Source organism: Phaethon lepturus, unplaced genomic scaffold (assembly GCF_000687285.1).
Source record: "Phaethon lepturus isolate BGI_N335 unplaced genomic scaffold, ASM68728v1 scaffold8699, whole genome shotgun sequence".
NCBI lineage: Eukaryota > Metazoa > Chordata > Aves > Phaethontiformes > Phaethontidae > Phaethon > Phaethon lepturus.
This window is the reverse complement of record NW_010565493.1, coordinates 30448-58260: the sequence shown is the minus strand read 5'-3', so window position 1 is coordinate 58260 and position 27813 is coordinate 30448. Positions and strand designations below refer to the sequence as shown.

Below are 27813 nucleotides of genomic sequence, written 5' to 3'. Positions count from 1 at the left end.
GTTGCATGGGGTTGTTGTGGCCAAAGTGCTCCTCTCAGAGTTTAAAAAGTACCTAATTTGCAGTGTAGCTTCCCTCAAACCAGGAACTGTTGTAATGACACCTTTGCTTTTTGGTGGATGGGGTAAGTCCCAGACACGAGAAGGCAGTACAGGGCAACACCTCTCCCTCTCTCCTTCTTCCCAAAAGAAGTGCTCATTAAGAAGCAGAAGCCAGGGTCACTGCAGGGCCAGACTTGCCTGGTGTCTTCAGAAAGCACAGATGAAGGGCGTAAAACAAAAACTTACTTTTCAAACTTGAGTTGAGGTCTCCTTGGCTTGGAGGTACCATTTGGCACAGAAGGCACTGGGAAAGGATTTGTGACATCCCCTGTAGATCCCTGAAAAACCACAGAGTAGAGATAAAGCTGGCTAGAGATACATCTAAACCAACTCCAAAGCCTGGCTTTCCTAAATTTCAGGAGAAAATGTTTATTTGTCCCAGGAACAGTCTATTCTCCAGGCTCTCCCCCTCTTCTTACCTTCTTCCCCAGCACCCCCTCCAATAATGGAAATGAAAACTTGGCTTCCTACCTGTTAGTAAGGCTTCATACAGTTAAAATTTTTCACAAGCATGCAGAAATTAAGTAGCAGGTTTCCTTGCACAATGGCTAAGACAGAAGTAAGGCTGCAAGCAGCACATTTTTTATGGCCACTAACCAAGGCAGGAATGGGTAATATCCATTCACACTTAATTCCACCTTAACCACATAGCAATTGCTGATTCTACATTACTAACTACATTATCAGGAAAAAGCAAGCAGTTAGAAGCCAGCTAATACAGCGTGGAAAGTCTGGGTTAACACACATGACAACATCCTAGACTACGCACACCCAGACACCAGTAAATAGCAACAGAATTGTATTTTATAACCCAAAAATGCAAAGATCCAGCTGCAAGGATCATTAACAATTTTGTAAGCAAGCTATAAAACCTTATACCCAGGTTGCAATCAAAAACACAGGTTGCTTGTTCCTTATTTTTAAGCAATCTGCTCTTTTTGTAAACACGCTTATTTTTACAGCAATATTGTACTTGCAGTTGCCTACAGTCAGAAACAGTTACTACCATAATGATTATTCTCTCGCCTTTGGTTTTCACATGGTCACCCCTCTTCACTATGTTTCACTGGTGAGATGAAAACAGATGATGGAAAGTCAGCAGAGAAGTTACAATGCAGGCTTTTGGGCTACCAACATGCAGTCACAGATAGCCATTAAAGAGGCAAAGCCATTAAAGGGACAAAAATGCTTCAATGAGCTTTCGCTGATAGCTGGTTTATCTTCTTTCCTTTTTAATATCCTCAGAGTATGTTCCTAAAGAAAATGACACAGCACCCCATGGGTTGTGGGAAACAGCCCGCCAGTTATAACAGATACCTACTTTGATACCCTTCAACAGTTCAGCGTGACTTCTCTCCACTTTCTTGTGCTTGGAGAACAAAGGATCCTTGTGGTTGCTCTTGTTCCTGGCAGTGTTATCCACGGCAGGCAGCTCACTGCTCTCACTTCTGGGTCTCTTTTGGGCCATCTTGGTTGACTTTGGTGCAGGAGATGTGGGTGGCAGTGGCGGAGGTAGCAGGAGATCTTTCTTCTGGGTTTCAAATGAAGCTTTTGATGCTCTGGAGATGGGAAGTGAATTCAGCAATTGGGATGAATATGGTGCAAGGATTTTTTTAAAAACTTAGTTACATCATGTATCAATTCTGTTTAAATTTCTCTGGAAGTGTGAGCTGACTTTTTAACATGAAGAATCCAACAAAAGCAAAATGAAACTTCAGGGACTTATCATGCATTAGATACCACATCTTCAGCTGCCAACGTACAGGCAAGTTGCTTTTCAAGTAGGAATAAGCCTCAGGAATTGTCCTTGGACTAAAAACTTGCAACCAGAATGTTGCAAAAAAGGCATCCCTCTAACACAGCCCCTTTTCACTGAAAGGGGGAGAGAGGTAATTACAGTGACTAAAATCCCTGGCACAAATCACCCAACAAGGCAAATGAACTGCAGCATTGCCTCTCTCTCCCCATTACGTTTGAAGATATCTTCCATGGTCAGAGATACTCACCCTGACACTGATCCTGTACGTGCTTTGACAGAACTAAACTGAGTTGTTCTTTTAAGACTTGCCACTCAACTAGACAACACTTAAAAAGGTGAGAGGATTTGAGTGAGAGAGACTTAAAATCCTGCGCTTTTAAGTGGCAGAGACTATCACATTTAATAATATGGTGGCATATCAGATTTCTGATCATCTGACATTAGGATTACCAGGGAAGTCCAGCAGCTCTAAGCAGCACCAAATAGCTTTAAACCTTGTTTTTACTACTACTCATGTACATCGCTTTTATTCAGCTTCTCAAAGTTTCCAAGAAAACACTGAGCAGTGAATCCTAACTCATGGACTGCAACATCAGAAGAGGAAGAAATTAAGTCAAACCCAGTGAGAAGACTGAAGTGTGACACTGCACATCTTGCTTTGTTCTGCTGTGCATGGGACAGTCCTCTCCCCTCTTCCACAACACACTTTTCCCATGGTACAGTCCCGACTCACTGCACACATGCTCCCCAGCTTCACTACCTTGGTACAGCTGATGCTCCAGGGAGGACTATTTTACAGAGCACAGCAGCATCCCTCAACCAGAGCGCTCTCTCCTCCAAAATGTACCCTATCCCTCCCACTCTGAAAGCCAGAACATGGCTAAAAGGGGTGCTTGTTTTCACTGAGAAAAAGGGAGGAATGAATCCCAGAATTAAAGCCCTTCCATTATTATCACAGCTGAAATATCCCTTTACCCAACTGTTAGCCCCAACATCTCAGTGCTTTAAGAGTATGTCAATGTTTTCTCTGCAGAAAAGCAGTTTACTCATATTGTCAGGACACAAACCTCAATGCTACATACCAGTCCAAGTCAATATCTCAAATTCAAGCCACAAGCAAGCAGGAATTGAACGTAGTAGCCCATGACTGACGCACAGGCCTCCCCTCTTGGGAACACTGCCCATTTGAAGACATGCTCTTGGAAGCATTCACTCCAGCAAAGACCTAGCCAAAATGCTGGCAGTACACTGGTATGCAAATTATGGGGTAAGTTTCAGCAGATCTACCAGAAGCACTGCAAATGCTATGCTGGAATAAATGAGAAATTCCTGGCCATAAAGGCCACCTGAAATTCCAGACAGTCATGATTCAAAAGACACACTGGTTGTGTGTCTGTGAGGTCACATACAAAAAAGACAAAGACAACAAGATGATTTTAGTGGAGAAGGGAAATGCTTACTACTGTTACCCACTTATATATACAGTCTATTTTCTGGACTGGGCTTTGCACATTTCACCCCTATACAAATTTGGGCCAGTCACAGTGAAAGCCTTTGGCGCTGCTGCATCATGGTTTTGTTAGAGAAAGGGGGAGCTGCATATCCACATGCTTCTGGACCATCCCAGTTCAGCAGCCTTGCACAGCAGCAAGGTGAGGAAACAGAGCTCTGCAACAGCCATCACATCCACCTCTGTATTCTCAGCTGAGAGAAGACCTAGCACAGACACTGTGTGCACCAGCAGCCAGCTACTAAGTGCTATTCAAAGCCAGTAACCTGTGACAGCAAACGCAGCTGAGGGAGCAGACTATCAGCATTAACACCTGACTTTATTCTTTCATCAGGACCTGTCCAATTAAGAAAACAGCAATGATCACCAAGTCAAAATTTATGGACATATAGTTACACTTAGTACAATATCCTTTCCCAAGAGGCTGCCAGAACTCTCCCTGCTGTGGACATGATTGCTCAGTTGCTCAGTCACAGGAACGAGTCATGACTTCCAGGCCACATGTTTCACCTGTTTGCAGCACAGGAGCCTGAGCAAGTAACTCAATTTGTCTGGTCCTCAGTTTCTCCATATGCAAAATGTCTTCGCATCATCTTCTCACTTTACAAAGACCAAGAGTTTTAAATGCATGCAAAGTATCATGAATCTGATAAAAAGCCTTCTGCTGCTTCCCATGCAGTGAGACCACAAACTTCCTAAAAACAAGTATGACAGCAGAACCCAGAATGAGGAAGACATGGACAAAGAAAAAGAAATTCATAGAATCATAGAATGGTTTGGGTTGGAAGGGACCTTTAAAGATCAACTAGTCCAACTCCCTTTTTAAAAGCATTTTAAGGCTAGTTCCATTTCTCATGAAAGCAGAAATAATTGATACTTGAACTCTCAAGTCTCACTCACCTAGAATCCTAGAACAGAATCATAGAATAGTTTGGGTTGGAAAGAACCTTTAAAGGTCATCTAGTGCAACCCTCCTGGAACGAACAGGGACATCTTCAACTTAGATGGCAGGTTCTCTTGCCATTCCCTGAAGCCCTTGGACTACAGTGCAGAACAAGCATACGCTACTCCCTGTAGAACAGCTGCCACCTCCCAGATTATCTAGGACAATCACTGACAGATTACCACCACTGTAGTTGGGAGAAGTGGAAACGACTCCTGCATCCCAGCAGACAGGCAGTCTACCACACTGTTTGCGACTCAAACAACATACAATTTTTTTGCACAAATTTGTTTTCTGCCTCTGGTCTGAAAGACAGCAGTGCAAATGGTTGCCTACCAGCTTAGAAGGAAAAGTAGTACGGACACAACTGGCAATTAAATTTCTTGCAGCATAAACTTTTTTTTTTGAGCTACATGTAATATATGGAGCAGAGCACACAGCAACATAAGCTGCAGGATGGACAAGTTAATGTTTAAAATGGCGAAGTCTTCATTCCCATCTCAACTGTTAGAAATCAGGACAAAGGCCACAACATTCAATGCTGTTGCAGCAGTGTAAACCAAGTATGGGAGGATGACCAGCCACTGAAACATCAGTTTATGCTTGAATGATAAGAACCATAATCCTCAGCATTAAGAAGGGAGAGGAAGATAGGTGACACCCAAGTATCACTTCACATTTGCAACAAATAAAAACGCAAATAAATTACATTCCCATAGCCACATCGTTGATTTCAGGATGTAAAGACAAATCTGCAGCAGAAGTTTCAGAAGGCACATTATGTTATAAGCAAATTCACAGGTATAAGCACAGAAGATACAGTTCCTTGCCTTAACCTTTTTAAGAAAGATTCACTTTTATGCATCTTTCTGCCATCCCAGCACTGTATACTCACTTCAATTTATTGGAGTCTTTGTTAGTTGAAGACTGCAAAGATTTTGTTTCTTTTTCTGATTTCATTTTCTTCCTATCAATCTCCTTCTCCACTTCCCTCTAACAGAAAGAAAAAGAAAAAAAAAAAATCACTCAGGTTTTGAAAGTTCATGGTAGAGACCAACACAGCTAAGTTTGATCAATTCTGGTTAAAAAAAGAGAAGATATTGGAACTGACAAAGCAGAAACCCAGAGCACAATGGATATAGATTTCAGGCTCACTGACAAGTATCCTAAAATGGCATTTTATCTACTTTTGCTTGGATAGATTAATTATTTTGTAATGGCCGGGATGGAACTGCTAAACCTTTTGTTGCCAATAGTAATCAAAATTAAGGCACTTCCATTGCTGAAAAGAAGCATTTCATCTGTTCTGGATGGGCTTTTTTCCTCCTACTCAGTATGAACTGTACAGAAATGTATTCAGATTCCTCCTGGCAAAGTCATGAACTGCAAGCAATTGTGTTTTGCAATATGCCTTATCAAAGGGAAGGAAAAAACTGCATTCTCAGGACAGTCAGGTCACCCAGATTCCCCAGATTACAGGGGTTTTTGGTTTTATTAACAGAAGTCCGATATGGGTGAAATTTTAAACAAGTCAGTTAAAATTGCTGCCACTGTCTTCAAGAAGAACAGGAACCATTAAGGCAGAGACGTCATAAAGAATACTTTTTAAATGCACTCCATAGATCTTACAATACAAATTGTGCAAATCAACAACTCACCTGACTGAAAAACTTCAGAATAATGTGCTACAAGCCAAGAAAATGTGAAGGAAACTGCACTTATATCAGGGATACCCATAGTGTGCCTGGTGGTAGCCAAAAGCATTCCAGGACTTTCTGTCTCTCTCCCAAGAGTACATGCAGGTTTATGTCACTGTGATGGAGCTCAGCACAGAGTCTACCTCTGGCAGTGTGCTCAGGGCAAGGCTCCAGCACCTAAATCATGTCCTTAAACTGTTTCTCAGGCTGAGCTCCACACTGCCACAGAAGGTGTCTGACAGCTGTACCTGACCTAGCTGGCTGCAATGAAGCCTGAGCCTCCAAGGACACTGATGCACACTGACGTAATACAGATGGCAAGACTCTGAAGTGGGTTTCCCTGCAATCAGGCACACAGACTGCAAAGGAAGACATGTCTAACATCAAATTAGCTCCTCTCTTGGTCTTTGAGACAACAGGAGAAGCAACCGATTTACTGCCTGTTTACCTTTCTCCCACTACTCTGCAAGAGGAGGTCTGCCGGGGTCTCTCAAGTTTCTCCACCATTTCCCTGCTCTTCTCGATTCTCCCCCACAACTATGGGAAGTTCAGAAAATGACAAGACTAAACAAAACCCACGCAGGAACCAAGGTTATTTCACCCACACATGCTAAGCCACCTGGTCTGTGACGAGGACCAAAAAGGTAGACAGGCACTGAAATAACCACAGTGAATACTGAATTCACCATAAGGCCTGCAGGCAACTCTGTGCAGCTGAACCAGCTGGCTTGAAGTATATTCACAGTCCCCTTTGGGAGTCGGCTTTCCAAAAAACACTTGTGAGCAACTACCCCTCAGTTAAATATCGGGCTGTCTTATAATTCAAGGGAAAGCAACTGTCATAGCTGAAGGACTCTGCAAAGGGGTCTCTGGAAAGTCCCCTACTGGACACATAAATCTTTTAAGCATTAGCATTGCTGCTAGCACCGCAGCAGCTCCAGGGAAAACCAAAGAAGTTTTCTATGCATTTATCCAAGCACTGAGATCCAAAGCAGGGTTTAGTGATGGTTGTTACTATCAGTGAACCTGGTTCAGTCCAAAGTCTGCACTTATGGAAAAGCAAAAGGCACAGGGCTGCTGCCATCACCCCTAGTAATAACGGAGTTCACACCTGCAGAATTTGTTCCTCTTTGCATAAGCAAGCAATCACAACTGTTTCATGGAAATAAATAACTCCACACTACAGGAAAAGACTACACTACTCAGACTGAGGTTGCATGGCTGAAGACAGCAGAAGGTACACAGATGGACAAAATCAAAAACAACAGACCAGAGTGGAGAGGGTCGGTTCTCCCTCTGGGCACCCACAAACTGCAGGCAAGGTGCTGATCCACAACAGACATTAAATGGATAGTGCAGGTGACTGCAGCCTGGGAGGTGGTTCAGGTACCGTGCTGCTTTTAAAAGGGCTGCAGGGGGAAGAGATACTGCAGCCCTACAAAGCTCTGCTGGGGTTGAAAGCCAGAGAAACCCACAAATGTTACCAGGTGGCTGGCCAGCCACAGGCTGGCGGCCCAGCCACAGGCTGACACAGCTTGCTGCCGAAAGCTCCTCTGACATAGGAAGGCTGGGGTTTTCTTGTCTGAGAAAACTAGTGTTTTGAGAAAACACAGAAAAAAACGTTTTAAAACACCAAAGCATTTGTTAGACAGCTTACAGGGCTTTTAGTTTGCTCAGCAGGTGATTTGTGACAAACAAGAAACATCTGTGGAGAGTTTTGATACACATTCCCTTCAGAACTTTGATAACAACTTTATAGGAGGAGCATAATGGGTCCACTCCCAGCCTATGAAGCAGAAATAAACTCTCTGCATGGGTTTTTTCAAACACCACCTTGGTCCCTGTATAAACCCACCTCCACCTCTCACCTTCCTCTTTTGAAGGGACTTGTCACGAGTGTCCGTGGTTTTCCTTTCCAAGTCCTGCTTCCTTGCACCAGGGAGTTCCTTGGTCTCTGCTCTCTTCTGGTGACTGCCTTTCCCAGGGGGCTGGGGGACTCTTGACAGGAGAGGGAGATCTATTTTCACCATGAGGGACTGAGGTGTGTGGGAGTCCCTCACTGGCGAGAGCAATTTCTCCCTAAGAGGCAAGGCAGGCTTCTCCTTGTGAAAATCCTCTCTGGCCACCACAGCAGGCCTGTGGCCACTAGTCCTGGTGGGTGTTGTGCCTTGGCCTTGAGAAATGGGACTGAGAGCGAGATGCTCCTGAGCAGTGCCAAGCACAACATCTCTCATGAGCTTGGGGTCCAAGAAAGGTTTGGTGTTGGCCTGGTGAGAGCTCTTGTGCTTTCTCTTCTCAGGGGGCTCTTGCAGTGCTGGCTTCAGGTCTTTTCTGTCACTGGATTTTGGCTTCCCTTTCGTTTTGACTTTTGGCTTGTCTCTGGAAGACTGGTCTCTGACCTCTAAAGGACCAGGGTCACTCTCCACCTTCAGGCCTCCCTTGGGCCCCTCGTGCACTGAGGCCTTGCCGGGTCCTTTGATACCCACAGTCTGCCTGGGTGAGGGCTCCTCGGTGTGCACAGGAGACTTCTGACAGTTGCGCTTGGTCGGAAGGTGAGTGTCCTGAGGAGTCCTGGCTGCTCGGCCAGAGCTCTTGTGATGAGGCTCCCTCGGCTCGGCGTGCTGGTGGGAGGAATCGCTGCTGATGCCCTGCCCCTGCTCCTTGCCCTCCTCATGTCCATCCCCATGGGCGATTTCACTGAGACTCTCTGTTGGCACTGCTGGTGGGTTCACCTTGGTTAGCCAATTGTCAAGCTGCCACTTATTAGAAGTTGGTGGGTCAGGCTGCAGACAAAAAGAGAAAGGAAGGATGCAAGACTGATGCTTTTATAGGCTATTTCCACCCTAGCACAGCTTACCAGAACCCAGTAAAATTTCTTCTTACTGTTAGAAGAGCTTGAAAGTGAAAGACCATGAGACAGTAGGGATGCTATAGCTTGGGCACATCAACACTTACTTCAGAAACATAGACCTTGTTTTAGCACAGGATTGGTCAAATGTGTTGCACAGCACTCCTGGATCTCTGCTAGCCCCACCTGTCACTCAGTAGGAGACCAGTCTACAGGAAAGCTTCACCTTAGTTTGCTAATAACAAAGGTCGTTACACAATCAGACAACATACAAAAAAGCAGCAATTGTAAAAATGGTTTAGGTGCTGTCCTCGCAATGCTTCTGGAAAGTTATTTGCATACAGCACTGCTTTCAAAATGGATGAAGAACTGTGTCAGCTATCACATCTCATTGAAGTCTGACAGGTAGGCTCTCAGGCTCCTGTGGTTTAACCAAAAGAAAACCATTTACCAAAAGGAATTTTATGGCTAGTACATCAAGCCCACTCTTTTCCAAGTCCTCTGCCTACACAACCCAACACTTGCTTCCCTCTAGGTCAAGCAAGGCATAAGCAACAACCGGGGTCTGAAGGTCTCTCGAGTCATGGTCAGATAACATAATGTGGTTGCTATAAGCCCTGCCTAATCTAACAGTAGTCTGACAAGTTATGAGAAAACCAAACCCAATTAACCCTAAAATAGACCACAGAAGCTGCAAATCAGGGGCATGATTCTCTGGAGACCATTTTGAAAATATCACGTGTGTGTCAGCATCACTCAAATTTGTAGCTCATCGTCTGGGCACCATCAGCTCACAGCTACACTCCCACTCTCACTGATTCTTCCTGGTCACAACTCTCATTTCTGAGAAGAGCCACAACTCTTCCTTGAAAAGAGAAAGCCTACTACATGAAAGGTTTTCCAAGACTAATTAATCCCTTCTGTCATAATTTTCTTCTCTATCCACTCAACTTGCTGTATAACACGTGGATAAACAAGTCATGTATTCAACTGTTTGAGTCAATCTAGAAACCTGGTTTAAAAAACAGTTTTGTTTTACCATGGGTTTGTAAGTAAAATTAAACTGCATATTCCATTATACTGTTCTGATAACACAAATCTGATTTATTTTCATTAGAATTTTAACCGAAGAGCTTCTTTTTTTTTGTCAAACTCTATGAAAACATGGCCAAAAGACTTAATAAACCTTGCTTTATAATGTAGGTAGCTATCAGACAGTGGCATACTCTGATCCTTTTCTAGCACTTCTACCAGCAGTTATCTTGTTTGTGATCTACACCATCATACGAGTTTTCATTAGGTTTTCCAAACAGAAAGGATAGTAACAGACTCTTTTGAAAAACAAACACACACAAAACAAAACAAAAAATCAACCCACCAAAAAACCCCCCAAAGGAACTACTGCCTATAGCTCTTAAAGTATATTCTTCTGCATGTGAAGAAGTGACTATAAACAAACAGGCCATGCACATTAACTTGTCCCTTGAGCACCATGGATGAACAGTTTGCTGAATAAAAAAGGGTAAAACGGTCAATAGCAAATAGCTAGGACTTCACTAGAGTGAGAAGGATCTTACAATCCAGTATTTTCAGGACAAACCAGGCAGGATTTGGTAAAAGACAAGAAGTATAACATCTATTTCCTTCCAAAGACACCCACATTGCAGAGGGCAAAGTCTGTAACTGAACTGCTGGAGGATAAAGTGTATTAGATGTGAGATGAAAAGATATGCCTTCTCAAAGCCTGTTTTCTGCACATAGAGTTCTCCCTGTTCATGTGCTTCTGAGGTAAAAGAAAGGAAATCTAAGGCTGGGGGAAGGGAAATAAATTACAAGGTTTCTGGGCTTTGTGAGAGTACCTCAAAACTGTCAGTGGATAGGTTTGCATCAGCTGTGGTCTGTACGATATAACCATGCACTTCCCACTGGCCTGAGAATGTTCTGTAAGTTGGAAGAACTGTTTGAAATCATGGGACATGAGCACTTCTGCAGCAGATTTTTAAAAAATGCATGGTCTCAATTATGAAACTTTAAGGCACCAAGTTCTGTTTGTTTGCTTTTCCCAATAAAAGCCTCAGAAATGCCAGTGCAGCACTACCCGAGCCAAATTCAACAGAAGCAAGTCTAAGCACATTCCAGCCCTTCCTGCAGGTCTGATCACTTCAGCTGTGATCTGGGAGAAGCTGAATCTGTCACTCACACACAGGAGCTGCAGGGAGGCAGCAGCTCCTCTTAACATATCACGAAACTGGTCTCACCCTGAAGCAGCCCATAGCCTTGGCGCCCAGAAAAAGATGTACAGGCAGAGGTGGGCCCCAAACACCCCAGAGAAGCCATGCTTGTCATTTGCACCTTGCTTGTGTCTTGCCAGTGAAGGCACTAATTCCTCCAGGAGTGCTAGACAATGATGCCAAAGAAGGGGGAACACTTCAAGGTTAGGCATGTAAGAGTCTAATTATGCTGTTACTAAGGGTGATTTAATTGACAAACTCTAGACGGGAAGCAAAGGGCAAGAAAAGTCTGATGATGCAGCAAAAATGTCAAGGGGACACCTGAACAATGATGGTATTTCAGGTCTCCTGTCCTGACTGCATTCAGACAGCAGAGAGTCTGAGGCAAAAGGCTGTATTAAGCAGCCTCTACATTTTATTTGCATTCACCTCAGGTGCTGATGCTCTTCGAGGGTCATTTGCTTCACTGTCACTCGAGTTGCTTTCCGTCTCCGAGTCTGAAGAGCTGTCTGAGTCACTGGTGCTCCCTGACTCCGGGCTGCTGGAATGTGCTGATGCCACACTCTTGGGCTGGGACTGTAGGGCACTGCAAGGCCATCGTGAGATAAAATTAGAAAGCAGCATGGGTGAAGGTTACTTACTTATTATATTGACATGGCAGGATTAAAAAATAAAACCAAAACCCTGTGTTCTGGCACAAAGAGGAGAAAGGAAAAGGCCAAAGGAATACATTGCCATACTCAAAAGATAAAGCACCAGAATAAAGAACCTCTGGAAATGGTGACACCTTTAACTCCAACCCAGTCAGACAAACACATAAGCAGGACATCACTGCTACAACACAAAGCTGCATTTAGCCAATCAAAGTTTTAAAAACAACTGAAGCTGACAAGTGCTCTTCTGAAAGCCCCAACCCTTAAAAGAAAAAATTTCCAATACAGGCTAACAAGACAGAAACAGACATTCCACGATGGTTTATCTTTCTTGTATTCTCCCCTTTAAGTTTTCACTTCTTCATCTGTATTACTTGGTCAAGGTGCTGTAACAGTTTCGTTAACAGCCATGTCAAGCAGCAGCATTTTTTGCAACACCCTCCCCTACTCAAAAGTGTTTTCCTCCAGCACTGACAATGGGAGTGGAAGGAACTGAGGGAGAGCCAGGACTTTTATGCACAGCTTCTTTTTGTTTCGAAATGAGCTTATGAAATCAAAATGTTGAATTTTTTTCTTTGAAAACTGTTCCCCACATCAGTATCGAGACATTTGTGTGATTTGGAGACAAGCTCCTTGCTGATCCAGACTGATATCACGAGAACACTCTATTTCAAGAGCTTGCAGACGCATACCATGCCAAGAATTGGCATACCCTTCTGCAAGTCTGACTTTGTAGACCACTACCCTGTGCTTGAAGAATATAGATATCAAGCCAAAAATGTATGTTAGTGCTCTCCTATAGGAAAAGTTCTGGGATTCTCCACCTTTCTTCCTCTAATGCTAGCACACGGCTGTTCAGACTACCTTGAATATTGCTTCTGACTAACAATACATGGCAGGAATTGGTTACAATCAGCTGCCTTATCACCAGGAGCTGAAACAGCGTTAAGTCTACCTAACCCTCTCCCGTTCTTCACCCACTTGGCTGTTTTGGGCTTCCTTCTGAACTAAAACTGGACTCACACCCATCACTACTACAACTGAAAATCCCATTAGCTCCAGTGTGACCTACATATACACAGATGGGAACAGTTGAGGAAATACAATTCTGGTTCATAGGCAAAATCCAGCATGCCTGGATTACTCATTTCTAACTGGAGCTTTCTGTAAAACCCCACACAACTAAAGCCAATTTTCAACGGCAGCTTCAGGCAGCTAGAAACCAAAGTCTGTATCTACAAGGAAAACCAGGAACCCTGACCCATCTACCCCATATATAAAAAGTTTTGTTTTTCCTCCTTATTTGGTCTATCTAGTAGTTTGGGAACAAATCTGTACCTTGGAGGAGCAGGTGAAGAAGGTGGCTTTTCAACAACCTGTTTTGTTCACAAAAAAAAAAACAAAGGGGGGGGGGGGGGAAAGGTTAGCTTAAGGAACTCAGAACAACGCAAGAAGTCATGATAATTTAAAGGGATGTCTGTGTGCCTAGTGTATAAAACATCTAAAACTGACTTGGTCGTCACCACTCTCTTCACTATCACTGAGCTGCAGGTCGTCCTGGAGCATTCTGAAAGACAACCAGAAGATAAATATCAGCCAAGGCAGACACATTTTCAAGCAGCAGACACTGAAAAAGACTTGGTTTGCACTTGCCAAAACAAACCAACCTCCCACATCCTTTTTGAACATTCAGCATGCTCAATCTGCTAAACCCTGACATTACCTGAACGACTGATAAAACAGTAACACACAACCTAGGCATTTTACTGTGCTTTCCAACTGATCTCAGGACATTTTGCAATGGAGGTCAGTATCATTGGCTGCTATCTACAGACAACAAAAATGAAGTTCTGTGAGGGGAATGCTCCTCAGCAAAGGTTACCTAGCACACTAACACAGCAGGGCGGAGTGGAAGAAATCTGATCCTTGCACAGCAAGAGATTAGCACACTATTAACCTGCACAGGCTCCCCAAGGGGCAGAAAGCATAGTCTTTGCACCAGAAGCCGTGCATGTACACGCTTTCTGCTCTCAGGGGCTGCAAATATTTCTTCTGTCACAGGGGTTCTCTTTTTGCTGCTGAAGTCTCCTATCACAGATACGTAAGTAAATGCTAAGGTCAAGCCTATCTCCTGTTTCTTCTCTACACAATGAACTTCATGCTCCTGTACATCTCAGCGGTAACTGTTAACATCGAGCAGCTCAGATACTCAAAGCAGTTTACAAGTGGGGAGGCCGAACTCTGTTTTACTATTGCTAGAAAGCAGGCTGCCTGCAAACATTTCCAAAAGCATAATTTAGTCCTCTGCCTGCAGGTGGTAACTACTGCTTGCAATTTCAATGCATTACCGAGATCCTCAATGGAAAGGAAGGATTTGTAGGGAGGGACCCAGAGTTCTTCCAAATTGTTACCCCCATCTTTGGCAATCATGCAGGCATCCCAAAAGGGAGTTGGAAAACAGGCAACAAAAGTATAGTGATTCAAATCTTAAAACTAGCTAGAGACCAACTCCTCAACCCAGAGAATTACACAAGTGTCGTTCCAAAAATGGGATAAAAAGCTTGGGAACTGAGACAGGGATTTTAATCAATAAGCTCAAAACTCTGTTTATTTCAACCTCATTTCAAACTAAGGGGTCTGTGAGAAATTTTTCTCAGGCCCAAATAAGAAACATAAGCCTCCAACCCCTCATGACAACTCATTTTATAGCAAGAAAACAAATATGAAAGATCCCCAGTGAACCACATCACCTTAAAAAGTGAGTGTTCCTGATGCTTGTTAGGAAAGGGAAAACTACACAAACCTTCACACTCTTTCAAGCCTTCATGTCAAATTATGAACAAAGCGAAAAAGATTTACGGCTCTGTGGGTCATCTCTAATGACCCTGAGCACTTTGCTTTTATCATTCCGTGACAACAGAGGAGTAAAAACCTTGAACAAAAAAGTGATTCCCTTATTTAAACACTATCCCCACTAACTAGACAAATTATTTTACACCCATACCAAAACAACTGACATGCATGAAGATACTTTCACTGAAACAGGACCGTGTTTACTGCTGAAGCTGGCCACGGTCTCACAACGAACAATTCCACAAAGCAAAAGTGACGAATCTGCTCTTGTCCATGCAGCAGGACAGCATGAAGAAACCCCAAAGGTTTCCTGTGTCTACCAGTACAGAGCCAAGCCCTCCTGCACAGGTGACACCACCTGCAAAGGTCCACAGCCCCTGAGGACCTCTCACGGATGCAGAAGTAGCTCTCAGTACCACAAAGGCTCTGTCTGATTACACTCGCAAAGATCTACATGCTTTCTTTGTTCAGGCATTTTGACTTTGCTATTCCTCTGTGACTATCCTCCTCCATCTCCCAGCCTCAACTGCCTCATTTCCTCACACACCTTTCTCAGTGGAAATCAACTCTTGCCTCTTCTTTTAGAGTAAACACTGAGGGGAAGCGCTATGAGATACCACCCTGGAAAACGAGGCCCCCGAATTTCCTACAGAAGGCAAACAGCACGCAGTCTGCAGCAATCCTGCACGCGTCAACTTGGCATGTGGGCTACAGCCTAAGCTCACTGCCAGTTCACTGAGATACAAAAAGGAAAAAAGAAGAATAGCAACAATACAGCCACTCTCCACACTCCTGGGCAGTTTGGCCAAATGTCTACCAGCATCTCAATGAATTCTGTTTTTTTTTTTCCAACCTGTTAGGGGAAGTAGTCCTTCAAAGGTGATAATGAACAAACTTCCAGAGATGCTACAAAGTTCTGAAAATGTTTTTGGATTTTTGTTTTGTTATGCTTTAAGAATCGTGGACTACAAATGCATTTCTGTTAGACGTAAGAGTGTAACGCAAGGAAACACTACCTAGATCTTATTTTAAGTCTGATTTAACTGTTTCTAATAAAAAGCACTGTCTTTTTCACCTGAGCTGCTGGTAAATAAAATACATCAGCGTAAAAGAACATTGCAACTACTTAAGTTCAATGTAAGATAAAGGAAGAACAACAACACTTTAAATAAGTCATACTTCTGCAAGGACAGACAAAGCCAGTTTCCTCAAAACAAGGCTTCAACAAATCGTTAAATAGCCTAGTCAAAGAAAATAAATCTGCTGTAATAATTTTAATGCTTTAATTAGCTCAGGAGTTAATAGATGTCAAGTTTTCATTTGCAGGACCTGTCCATTTGCAGCTTATATACATACTATCAATCTCCCTGTAAAGCTATTTAAATAAGAGCTCTTTTAGCGAGAGAAGCAGCACTAAAATTAATATTGCTTTCCAAACAACCCTACTGAAAGTGCAGGCTGGTCCCTCTCTTCCAGCTGGGTTAAAGATGCATCACCAAGAATGAGCTTGGCATCCCCCCTTTTAAAAGAAGGGCTACTTCCATTCCAGCACAGCCAGGTGCTAACTTCAGGGCTGTATTCAAGAATGAAAGCCATCTGGGAAACACTTGCATGCTCTGTAAAGCTGAATGCTTAATTTGGGCACACAGATGCACTGGGATTTCAACTTCTAATTAACCAGCACAAATACTGTTTGTTTTCAGCCAGCTACACTCTGTAACGCGAGCTACTCTAGGCAGCTGCATTTTCAGACAGTCACGTGCATTTTGAACAGCAAAGCAAGCAAGCCCTGTTGTGCAAATGAAAACAAAAACAAAACAGAAGGGATGCATCAGGTCAAGGGAAGGATGTAGAGGAAGTCCTTGGACAAATCTTGCTTGACTCCATTTTGGACATAAACCTAAGCCACCCTGTTCCTCCTGCTTCAACTTCATCAATTGTGGGCACGCATGTCCCTCGTAGATGAGCGCTGGCTCTGAAGTGCCCGCGAGGACACTGAGTGGAGAGGGGATGTTAGATAAGGACAGAGCTATGTACCATGCCAAATTTACAATTTACTTTTGGGCTAAGAAAGGAGTACTTTCAGATTCTAATCTACAGTAAAAGTCTCCCCTCTCTCTGTCACCTGCACAACTGACTAAAGTGCTGGAAGAGTTTTTACAAGCAGCTGACAAGAGTTGAAATAAAGATGATGGTTGCAGGGTAGCTTAGGAGGAAGGCAGGGCCTGCAGCAGTTGGAACTAGTATTTTTAATAGTGCAATGAGAATTTCCAGAAATAGTTCAGGAGGAGCAAGCTGGGGTGGAAGAAAGAGAAGCAAAACAAAGAATGGATTAAGTGAGTTGCTGACTGCTCAGCAAGATACTATCCCACACTCCCTGCCAGTGAGGGCTCCTCTGCATGATGCTGGAACAATATGAAAAGGGTTGTTTTACAGATCTTAGAGAGTTTGAGTGCAAGATTCTACAATCTCAACCAAGATGGAGAGATGCTCTTCCTCTTACTTGTGACTAGCCAGGTTTTTGCATGTTTTTTTGTTTGGGGTTTTTTTGTTTGGTTGGTTTTGGGTTGTTTTTTTTTTTTTAAATTGTTCATGACGAGGAAAAGGAAAACAAGTTGAGTGTAAGCTTTGCAGTCTGTAGTTTGCAGCCTTCATGGAAAAACATATCACAGAGTAACATGAGATCTTTATATATCACATGAACTGGTAGTCTGGTTACTTACGATGTTCTTGGTTGAGAACTAGGCAACGTTTTTGAAGGTGCGTCATACTGTTCTGTAAATCAAAAATGAATCGGTTGGTTTTATTTGCCTCGCTTGTAGCGTATTTTACCCTATGGTCTCTGAGCACCTGATTAGAAAGTCACTTTCTTCCAGGACATAATTGTTTGCCATTGAGATTATTCATCACTCCAAATGGGGTTTCCTAATGTAAAACTGTTTGTTCTCTGCTGAACTGCTGCCTTAATTTCTAGGTAATGAATGTATAGAGTCTCAAGCATTTTCTAAATTTGTCACTGTTCAACAAAGCACAGGAAATCATGCTCCTTAATCAATGTAAACATTTGACGTTCTCCTCGACATATAACACACAACACACAAAACTATCTGTCAATACATACATAACTGTGTTTTCTTTGGATTTCTACTTACTCTGATTCTGTGCTACAGATCCAACGTGCTGCGATTCCTAGAAAGAAAGGACAAAGTGCAAATTGAGAATAAAATACATCAGCTCTCTTAACAGCAGCATATCGATGATTTGCTTTCCATGTGTTACTGTAATAAATACTTTGACTAACTTGTCAAGTTATGACTTTGAAGTCTCCAATAGTTTAAGCTGGCCTGATGTAGCTTAGCATGGGCGGAAATGATATGTGCTACTGTCACCAAAAATGTGTTGCTAGCACATTAGTGACACAGGCATTTTTAAAGAAATATTTAAAAAATTTTATAAGACCTGCCAAACACTTCTGTTTAACACAGTCAGCAAATATTTTTGCTGACAGTAAAGGTATAATGTCTTTTTGTGCTGCAACAAAGATGCTTAAAATGTTTCTGAAAAGCAGTTACATTTGAAGTCCAAGATTATAACAAATGTGTAAGTCATTGAAACATTATTCATTCTCCCCCCCACCCCTGGGCTCAAAACACCTTACAACTCTAAAAATTAAAGCTTGCTTAAAAAATAAAAAAAAAGAAATATAATTATGCTACCATATAGCCCACTCCAAAACAATTACTCATAAGCACAATCTGATCTAATTCTCAGTAAAACGATGTGTTGCAAGCAGCTGTTATACAACTCAAGATCCATTGTGCTGCAACTCATCTGACTTCTAAAAGATAATCTCTCCTAACAGCCTTTTTCTATGAAAAGGGGACAAAAATCAGATGAAAATGCATGCAAGAGCCAGAAAGCGCTCTCCCAATTTATCAAAAGCCCTGGCAAAAAGAGGGTGCTTTACCTTTGTTGGGAACGGAAATTTGGAAGGCTCTGCTGTACTAGGCGTATGAATAGCTGTCAGGGGAGGTGGCCATGAGTGGGTCATTTCCTGCAAAAACATTGAAAGAAGCGGCTTACAGTATTTCTGCTGATACACACAGGTGAAGTTTTATACTTAAGAGATTCATATGGATCTACCAAAAAAGTCCTTCTCAACCTGATTGTAAACCCAAGAGATGGTACCACAGATAGAAGCTCTCCGAGCACAGCAGCCAGACCATGGTGAGGACTTGCTCCTTTTCTGTGAGCATACTGGCATTACCCAAGTAACAGCCATCTCAGTGAAGCTTGTAGACAGTTAAGTACTTACTGTGTTTGCAGGATTATGCCTCAGCCTTACAGCTATCACACTTAATAAAGGGAAAAGTAAATAAAACCTGTATATGAGTAGTTCTGGGGTTTTTCAAAGTGCAGGACTTTCCTGTTACGGAAGTTCTTATACCTCCTTACAGCAACACTCCAAAAGGCTTTTTTTCATAACTCAAGGAGGTCAGCCAGAGAGCTCTGACTGCCAGCCACTCCCCATGCTGTTCTGCCTGAAACACTGGCTTTTGCTCTGACTGACCGAGACACCTTTGACGCACAGCTCCAGGACATGGTTTCAAACCAAAGAAAGAGACTGCCGTATGTGCTATGTCTTTAAGAACCCTATTGCCCTGTTCCCCTGTCCTTATTTTCACCCACCATCACAACCAGGTACTGGCTTTTTGGGCTCAGTCAGGTGAAAGCGAAGTACAAACACCATGGCTATGGGATAGGGCTCAGCAGGCAAGACCAGCCTCCAACCTGCCTCTTTTGGCACCACAGCTGTGCCCAGATGAGCATGCTAAAACCTTGGCTTGCACTGCAACAAACACACATGAAAAGCCTAGCACAGACAAGGATCTTTGTCTTGAACATATCCTAAAATATCTTAATGGGGGTTAATCTAGAAGAGGCCTTTGAGAAACTTAGGGCTCAGAAATTTAGAACCACCTTGATGAAATCATACAAAACAATTTTTGTCTCCTGATCCTCAAGTTTTAAATCCTGAAGAGCGTAGTAGTTTCTCCAAGTGAATTCATATGGCCTGCCACCCTCACTGCCTTTCCAGGAATAGTTATCTCAGGATTTCCCCCCCAGCCCAACATCACCTCTGTACTCAAGGTGTGCATCCACCATCCCCACCCAGAGTGGCTGTCATCACAATCGTTTCCTGCCAACTTCCCAAAGAGAGAAGCATGCAGAGTAACACAATACTGACACTTTGGTCAGCTCAGAAAGTTAGAATTTATGTTCATGCTGAATGCATCTCATGACGAGCATGCACCATGCGGTTTGCTCAGGGGCTTAGAAGAAATTAATGAGGAACCTGTCAGTGCAAAGAACATGTTTGTACTTTTGGCAGCAAATAGACTGAAGTGTGAAAATCTCTACTATTTCATAATTTACAAGTGCCATTTTTTTCATCACGGCACAAATGAAAGTTCAGAAGTGTCCCTAGTTTCTTTATCTATCAGGAATAATATGAAATGCAAAGATTTACAGGGAATTAAACCACATTGCTATCTTTGGCTCTATAAGCAGGGATCAGAGCAATCTACAAGGGTTTCTGTGCAAGAACTAGAAGCAGCCTACAACTAACCTGGGTAACTATTTCATCCCATTGTTACCTCTCTTGCCTTCTCTTTTCTCCCCTCCCACTGTTCAGTTCATTGCTCACTTCACTCACTAGACATGCAATCTTTCAGTAGATGATAAACTCCTCAATATACTACACTATAGCTCTTCCTATACTTGTACGTGCTTCCCTGTGGTTGCTACAAAGAGAGTTATGCATTACTAACAGGCAAGAAAACAGACTGTCTTGTGAAACATGAAACGATGCAGTACTCATGCCGCAACACCAACCAGCACACAGCAGCTTGTGAGCCCCTGTGCACAACTACCTTTCAGTTAAAATGCTGCCCCAACAACAGCTTCTTGAGAGCAATAAAGGCATCAGGATTTTGCACTTGAAGCAACAGTAAGGGAAGTGAATCACAGAAACCAAACACCTCTGTTAGGACTTCAGTGTCTCAGTATTTGACACCAAGGAACTGTCTTCTCAGTATCAGCATGACCGGCTTGCAGATCACAGTACATTTTCACACCGTGCACAGTGAGCAGGTGACATGTACTCAGACCCAGCTACTGGGAGCCTGTGCACTGCTCACAGAGCAAGCTCTGACACAAGGTTACACAGACAGTTTTGCACCAGAGCTGGCTTAGCTTTGCACAAATGGACTAGAATTACAGTGAAGGAGAAATAGCCCAGCAGCAGTGCTGTGCACAGGTGGGTGGGAAGGAGAGAGCTGCATGCTCCCATTCAGGGCCACGCTGTTGGGGCTGGCAGCATGGACAGGAGGCAGCATGTCCAGCCCCTTTGGAGGATGTGTGCTCAGTAATGGCTACCCCCTGACTTGATGAAGGAGCAGCTCTCGCTGTTTCAGATGACTTGTCAGTCTTGCTCTTGGACTGCTCTTGGACAGTCTTGCTCTTGTACTGACCCAGTACACTTATATACTGATAGAAAGACTGGTCTTACAACTCCAGCTGTATCCGAGGCTAACTTTTACATTTACTTCTTCACAGAGTACCCCAAAACACACTTTTAGTGGTTGCAACATCTGCTGGCAGAAGCAGAGCACTATTTTTTCCCCACGAACTACTTTAATGCATGCAAAATGTAAGCAAACAGAGATCTATTATTTAAGAGCACCTACCTTCAAAATTTCTTCAATGGAGTGGACATCACTGGGGAAGGTTTGCTACAACAAAAAAGAGAGGGAAGCAGCATGAGTTTGTTTTGTTTTTACTAACTGACATGAGACAAACAGATCCTCTCATCAAACATTTGCTTATCAACGGTTCTAAAAATTTAATGGAAGTCCATTAATAATAAAATGCTAGTAAGAATTAAAAGCCCCATCAGTTAACAATGCACATCTACAACACCCATTGTTTTCAAGTCTTTAGTAGAAGATATATTCTAAGAAAGATGAGAGAAAGATGAGATTCCCCTTGTTTCATGACTTGCGTACTTCTATGCACTCATGTGCACTCAGCAGAAGAAGAAACCAGTATAAAGCCCTAAGCTTGGAGAAGGAAAAGCACAGGTGGTTTTAAGTGGAGGAATCATGCAGCAGGCCCTCAAATGCCAGCTCTTGGAGTCATGGGAACATCAACTACCATTAAAAAACAGAAAAGCAGTAAAATTGTAACTTCCGCAGTTCAGAAGAAAACCTTTAACATACTGCCAGATAGGAGCTTTCTGGAAAAGCCTGCAGGTGACCTGGATCTGGATTGAGGAATTGCCCTTGTACATCCTCTATGCGTTTCGCTGGAGCCCAGGCAGTGACCACCACATGCCCACCTGGCAGGGGCTGGGGCTCCCTAGCACAAGCGTGGTGAGGACCTCTGAAATGAGGCCCACTCCCTGGTGGTGCCTTGGCACTCCACCAATGCCACCTGAAGGGGACCAGGGAACAGCCACAGCAGCACCTGCACCTGCCTTCAACCAGGCTCATGAGCCCAGGCACAACAAAGCTCTGGGAAAGAGAACAAAGCAAAAGTAACACTAACGTTCTCCAGTTATATAACAAACAGCAGACACTGCAGCTCGTGCAAACACATAAATCTGGTTTTAATATATCAGCAAAACCACTCAGCAGCTCCTGGCAGGACATATGCCTGTACGCACACAACACTATGCACTGACAGCATGAGTACTGCTGTGCAAGGCAGGGGCTGGGACAAGCACTGTGAACGCCTCCTGCTCTCCAGGCATGTGGGGACGAGGGTAACCAGACAGTCAGGAGCCCATCTGCCCCATGCCCGGGCCGTGCACGGCAGGAGAGGATGCAACAGCAGTGTCCTCCTTCCAGTGCCACCAGCAGCTGCTCTGCAGCCGGACCTGGACTGCTTCCACACACTGACCCGCTACCTGGCCATGGGGAACACCACTTCAACAGATTGGTTTCTCATCTACTAGCAAGGCATTGTTTTGAAAGTACCTGTCATTTACACATCCTTTCCTAACTGATACCATTAAAGGAAACTGAAATTAAAAACAACCAAAGAGCTGAGTAGTTAAAACAAGCAAAGTGCATATCCAAGACCTGCTTCTTGTTGTCTCTAAACAAGAGATTCAATGGAAACGTCCAGTGATCAGCATAATTGCTTAAAGGGAAAGGCCAGGAAGATGTTCCTCACATTAAAGGAAGAGGGCAGTGAGCTACAGTGCCGGATCAGAAGGATCTTCCCCAGAACAAGGTAGACAGCAAAGCAAGCAAACACTTTAGTAAACTCAAAAAGCATCGTCCTCAGCACTCTCACAGAAAGGTCACTCATCTGTTTCCCACATGCTGCACTATTTACACTGGAGGGAGAAGAAGAAATGAAGAATCTCTTCTTCCTGCAACCTCATTTGTCTGTATCTACATAAAGCTCTCATCGAGGCAGGGCTCATTTGACAAAGATTTGACTTTTCTTCAGAAAATCACACATGGATAGCTGCTTCTGACCTTACTCACCCCAAGACAAATGGAAGCTGAGGCATGGCCAGATGATTCATACAAATAAAAGCAAGGCTTGCAGGAACGCCTCACAGCAGGCAGGAGAGAGGGCAAGCAGCAGGGAACTTATACCACGTGGCAAGAGATTGGGATGCTTCATAGCTCATGGTGCCAAAAAGGGATCCCTCTTTTCCTCTTTTTCTTCCCAACAAGCTTAACCTGGTAGATCAACCACCTAATTTACTTCAAGAGGTGAAGAGCAGACACAGAAACTTGCATCTTGTTGTACAGAAAAGCAGCATGCAACTAGCACATTGCTTCAGAAAGCTCCTGAGACATCCCATTAGAGTACCACAGCAAAAACCCTTCCCACAAAACAAATAAGGAATCAAGATCCTGCCTGGATGAAGTACTCAAAAACCCTCTCTACAATGGATCGATTGCAACAAATCAAAATCAGTTTGATTCTCCTATTCCAGAAACTTAAGTTTTATGAGGTGGTAACTGATGACAAAAGTGGAGTTCAATTAACCTGAGGATCAGAGAATATCTGCAACAGCCAGTTTGGACCTCTCTTATCCTTGCCAAACAACTCATACCCCTTCCTGAAGTTCTTTCAGATAAGCCTGAAAGAGGCTTTGAAATTGATACAAGTTTACATACAGTGAGTATTTATAGTGCAATGGTCAGGAGGATTTATTGTAACCTGGAAAGGCACTCTTCAATGACTGTCTGCTGTTCTTCACAGGTCTTGGTGGCTTAGCAGAAACCACTTTCTTCTTTGTGGCACAAAATTTAAAGGAAAGCAAACCCATGACACTGAACAAGTACTGCAAAAGTCTGCATTGGCAGCACAAGGACCTCTATTTTCGCTTTTTTAAGATACAAGGTTTAAGTATGTGCCCCCAAAATACCTTATGCTCTGTATCTCCAGAGCTGCATGTATCAGGGATGCTCAGGATTGCTTTCATCTTTGGCTATCAGTTTACTCCCAGAGCCACTAAGACAGGACACACTAGGAAACACATGCCCCTGATGGACATTCTCCCTGAAGAGCATAGGTTTTCAGGCACCTTTTGTCTTTGTTCTGCTATCCTGCTGCACCCTAAGACTGAAAAACTGAACAACACTTTCACTAGCAGTAAAAGGTGCAATGGCCAAACAAAACTGCTGCCCACTAACACGCTTGCAACACCCATGTTAAATACATGGTGAAACATTTGCTCTAGAGATTGAAGTCACAGACGGTTTGGGACATGCACGGAAAATTTGTTTCCAGTGCCAAAAACACAGCAAAACTGGTCAGAGCCATTTGACTGCACCGGGAACCCTCCTGCCTCTCAGGCAGGACTGAGACTGTCATTCCTACTGTGGGTCTGCAGCCGGTCGCAGTCCCTGTGCACCAAATTTGCTGGCCCCGGAGAGGGTGGGCACGTACCCTTTTACTCCATCCCAGCTGCAGTGTCTGAGGACTCCTCGTCTTTTACAAAGCTACACAGCCCGTGCCTGAGGGAGCTGGGCTTTTCTGCATGATGAATAATTTTTGCCCTTTTTTTTTCCTTCCTTCAAGTCACATGTCAGCTGTGTTTCAGCCTGTACGCTACCATTAAACCACAATTACCACCCAGCTGCAAGGGCTATACTTGCCAGTTTTAAGAGAAGAGTTTAGGGAAAAGGAGAAACACAATGTTGCTTGAAGAAAGTTAAAAAGCCATAAAGCCAAAGAATTCACTGAAATGAGATCGGCTCCACTAAGGACTGTGGGTGTAGAAGATCAAATATTACATGTTGCTGTCTATCCCTGCTAGCAGTTTTACAGCCTTTACTGGGAACACTGTAACATACTTGCCACAGACAACTCGATTTAAGCCCTGTGCATATTTGCTGGCTGACACTGACCGCTGAATAATCTCCAGCTAGGATTTCCTCATGACACATTCATACTCCCTGTCAGTTTGGGAATGATGCAGACACCTCGGAGTGCCACTCACAAAACGTTTTGATGGCCAAGATCAAGCTCAATCATGGGACATCCAGAACCATTGGGTTGATAGGTTTTTGTTTCGGTTTTGCTTTTTAATGACAATGTTCCCATCCAAACTGATGCTGCGCTTCAATAATAGCCACCCACCCCCAGCAGTAATACTAATTTAAGTTCCAAAAAGTCTGGTTTTGCTCAAGCAAAGACCCACTCCCAGTGATCTTGCAGCCTCCGAAAAGGTCTGCAGGGCAGCATGTTTCTCCATTTACCATCTACCCTGGCAGAAGGCACCACCAGAACCAGATGTGCACATCCAACCACAAGCAATTACTGATACCTAAGCCAAGACTCCAGCCCAATTCCTCTACTGATGCAGACCCACAGACTCTGGAGAGGTTAAATAAATGGATGTAACGTGGAAAGAGATCTTGTTAAGAAAGACAGAAAACTACTTCAAGAGAGCAGGTAAAAGAAACTGCCACCTTTGTAATTTGCAGTGCCTATCCACACAAATCTCAGGGAACAGCTGGACACAGAACATGTGTAACATGGTTCATGCCTGTTACGTGACCGATAATTTAAGGGACAAATTTAAAATTATACTTATATAAGAACATACAATGGGAGCAGAATCTGGACTAATGAATTTCCATAATAAGTTTTGTAAGGCTAATTTAATAGATGACTTCCTTACTTGCAAGCTTAAAAAGCAAAGAGAAAAGTTTGAAAAGGTCATAAAGACAGAATCAAGTATCTCTTTGATGAGGATTCACAGACTTAATTGGCATAACAGACATTTCACAATGTCAATGATAAGTTTGGTTTTAAGGTTTTTGGAACAAAAAGCTGGATAAACATAAAGCCAAAGCCACTATATAAATTTTGACTACAGAAAAATGCAGAGAGTACCATTAACGTGGCTCTTAAGCCTCTCTTAGTTACTAAAGAAGTAGCGACATACTATTAAAATGGTAAGACACTGCCACATTCTCTCCTTTTTGTGATTTTTTGCCATTTATACATTTTTCCAATCCATCAACCTGCACAACTGGCTGATGAAGCCAAGTAATATTTTGCAAAGACATATCACGCCAAAGTTAACAAAAGACAGTGCTATAAGGCAATATGCCTGAAGTTAAGTATAGCTGAAGTTGTCTGAAAAGGACTTCACTCAACTTCAACGTAATGGTTCAGAGCAGCATGACCTAAATCCCACATCCACTCTATCCCCTTGGTAGCTGCATAAAATCACTCACTTCCTTTTTCCTCACTACGAGTGACCTCAGCCAACAAAAAATCTCTATATAGGTACCTGTGAAAGTTTAAATAAATAATAAAAAAAAGGTACCATGTATTTTCAGGATATTGTTTTGATATGTTTTTTTTTTTTTACAAAGAAGTTATGCACTTTCATTTAGCATCTACTGTAGGTACAACACTGGAAACCTCCAATATACACAACTGCATTGCCCAGATAATGATCTGGGGAAGGACATGCAATTCAGAGTAATTTCAGACAGCATTGCTATACTTGTCTTCCTTCTGGGAACACGCAGTTGAGGAGGTTGCTTCAGAGAGATTAATTGATCAATCCCTACAGATTCCAGCAACTCCCTTCTGCTCCCTCACATGCACACAGCATGACATAACAATGTATCCAGAAAGCCAATGGTTACAGAAAGCAAAAATGTATCACCCACATGCTTGGGTGATAAATTTTAAAGCAGTTTCTTTACCGGAGTAATAAAGACATTAATGCTTTCACTTTATCAAAGCATAAACAACTCAAAGGCTAGAGACCTGCAGGAATTACCACCTGCATTATAACCTACTGCAGCTGACCAGATAAAGAGTATTTTGCTTTGCTCTATAGCATCATGCTCCCCCTGAGGAAGTTAAATGTTCATCTCCTGTACCATAAGGCATTCAGTCACATGAAAAGTAGCTTTCCTTACGCTAAAGGAGGTGAAAAGAAGTGGAATTAACAGTTAAAGCATCTATTAGAAATTTGGCTGTGAAAGATTTTGTGTGATCCCCTCCCCATATGTACTAGGGTAGCATATGACCTGCCAATTTGACTATGACATGGGATTTACCCTTGCCCGGTAAAGTAAAAAAGAAACAGCCACAAAAGGATTCAATACCACTTTGATACCGACCTGAAAAGGACTTCGGGATTGGGGTCAATATAATTTCAAGCATCTATATAACCATAATAAGCCCTAGAAGCTATATGAGGAAGTAGTCTGCCTTTACTACAAGAGGCTTGCAAAAATGCACAGATCCACGTACCTGCAAATGAAGAGAGGGAGCTCTTAATTTAGAAAACAATTTAAAATGTGCACAGGCACCCAATTCAAGCTGCATAGCAACTGTGTGATGAAACTCTCAGAAATACCTCCAAGTCTTCTCTTTGTGAGCAATTCCAAAAACCACGCGCTTCCATGAGCGCAAAGCTCTGCTCGTGCCCCAAGCCTTGCACAACTCTGTTAGACATGCTAAAGAGAGATGAACAAGGAAATGAGGATAATAAGAACCACCCAAAACCAGACTAAGCTGCTTGAGAATCCACTTGGTACACACACAAGATGCCCCAAAGGCCATGATAATATGTGGGCCAGACACTTGACCATCAACCAGAAGCAGTGCCGTGCCCCAACCATCGAGTAACACAAGAAAGGGACAGCATCAACCCCCCT

At 43.1% G+C, this 27813-nt stretch overlaps 1 protein-coding gene across 1 annotated transcript in view; it reads right to left on the bottom strand.

Moving 5' to 3' along the window:
- Nucleotides 1–281: 281 nt before the first annotated feature.
- Nucleotides 282–27813, bottom strand: part of AFF1 (AF4/FMR2 family, member 1) — a gene marked incomplete at its 5' end in the record, with an annotated part of 55401 nt that continues 27869 nt past the window's right edge. The window contains 11 exons of the mRNA XM_010295202.1: nt 282–377; nt 1421–1658; nt 5207–5304; nt 7877–8791; nt 11517–11673; nt 13079–13116; nt 13253–13307; nt 17317–17368; nt 17746–17782; nt 18561–18647; nt 21343–21387. Coding sequence (XP_010293504.1) covers nt 282–377; nt 1421–1658; nt 5207–5304; nt 7877–8791; nt 11517–11673; nt 13079–13116; nt 13253–13307; nt 17317–17368; nt 17746–17782; nt 18561–18647; nt 21343–21387 — 1818 coding nt within the window. The remainder of the gene's footprint in view (nt 378–1420; nt 1659–5206; nt 5305–7876; nt 8792–11516; nt 11674–13078; nt 13117–13252; nt 13308–17316; nt 17369–17745; nt 17783–18560; nt 18648–21342; nt 21388–27813) is intronic.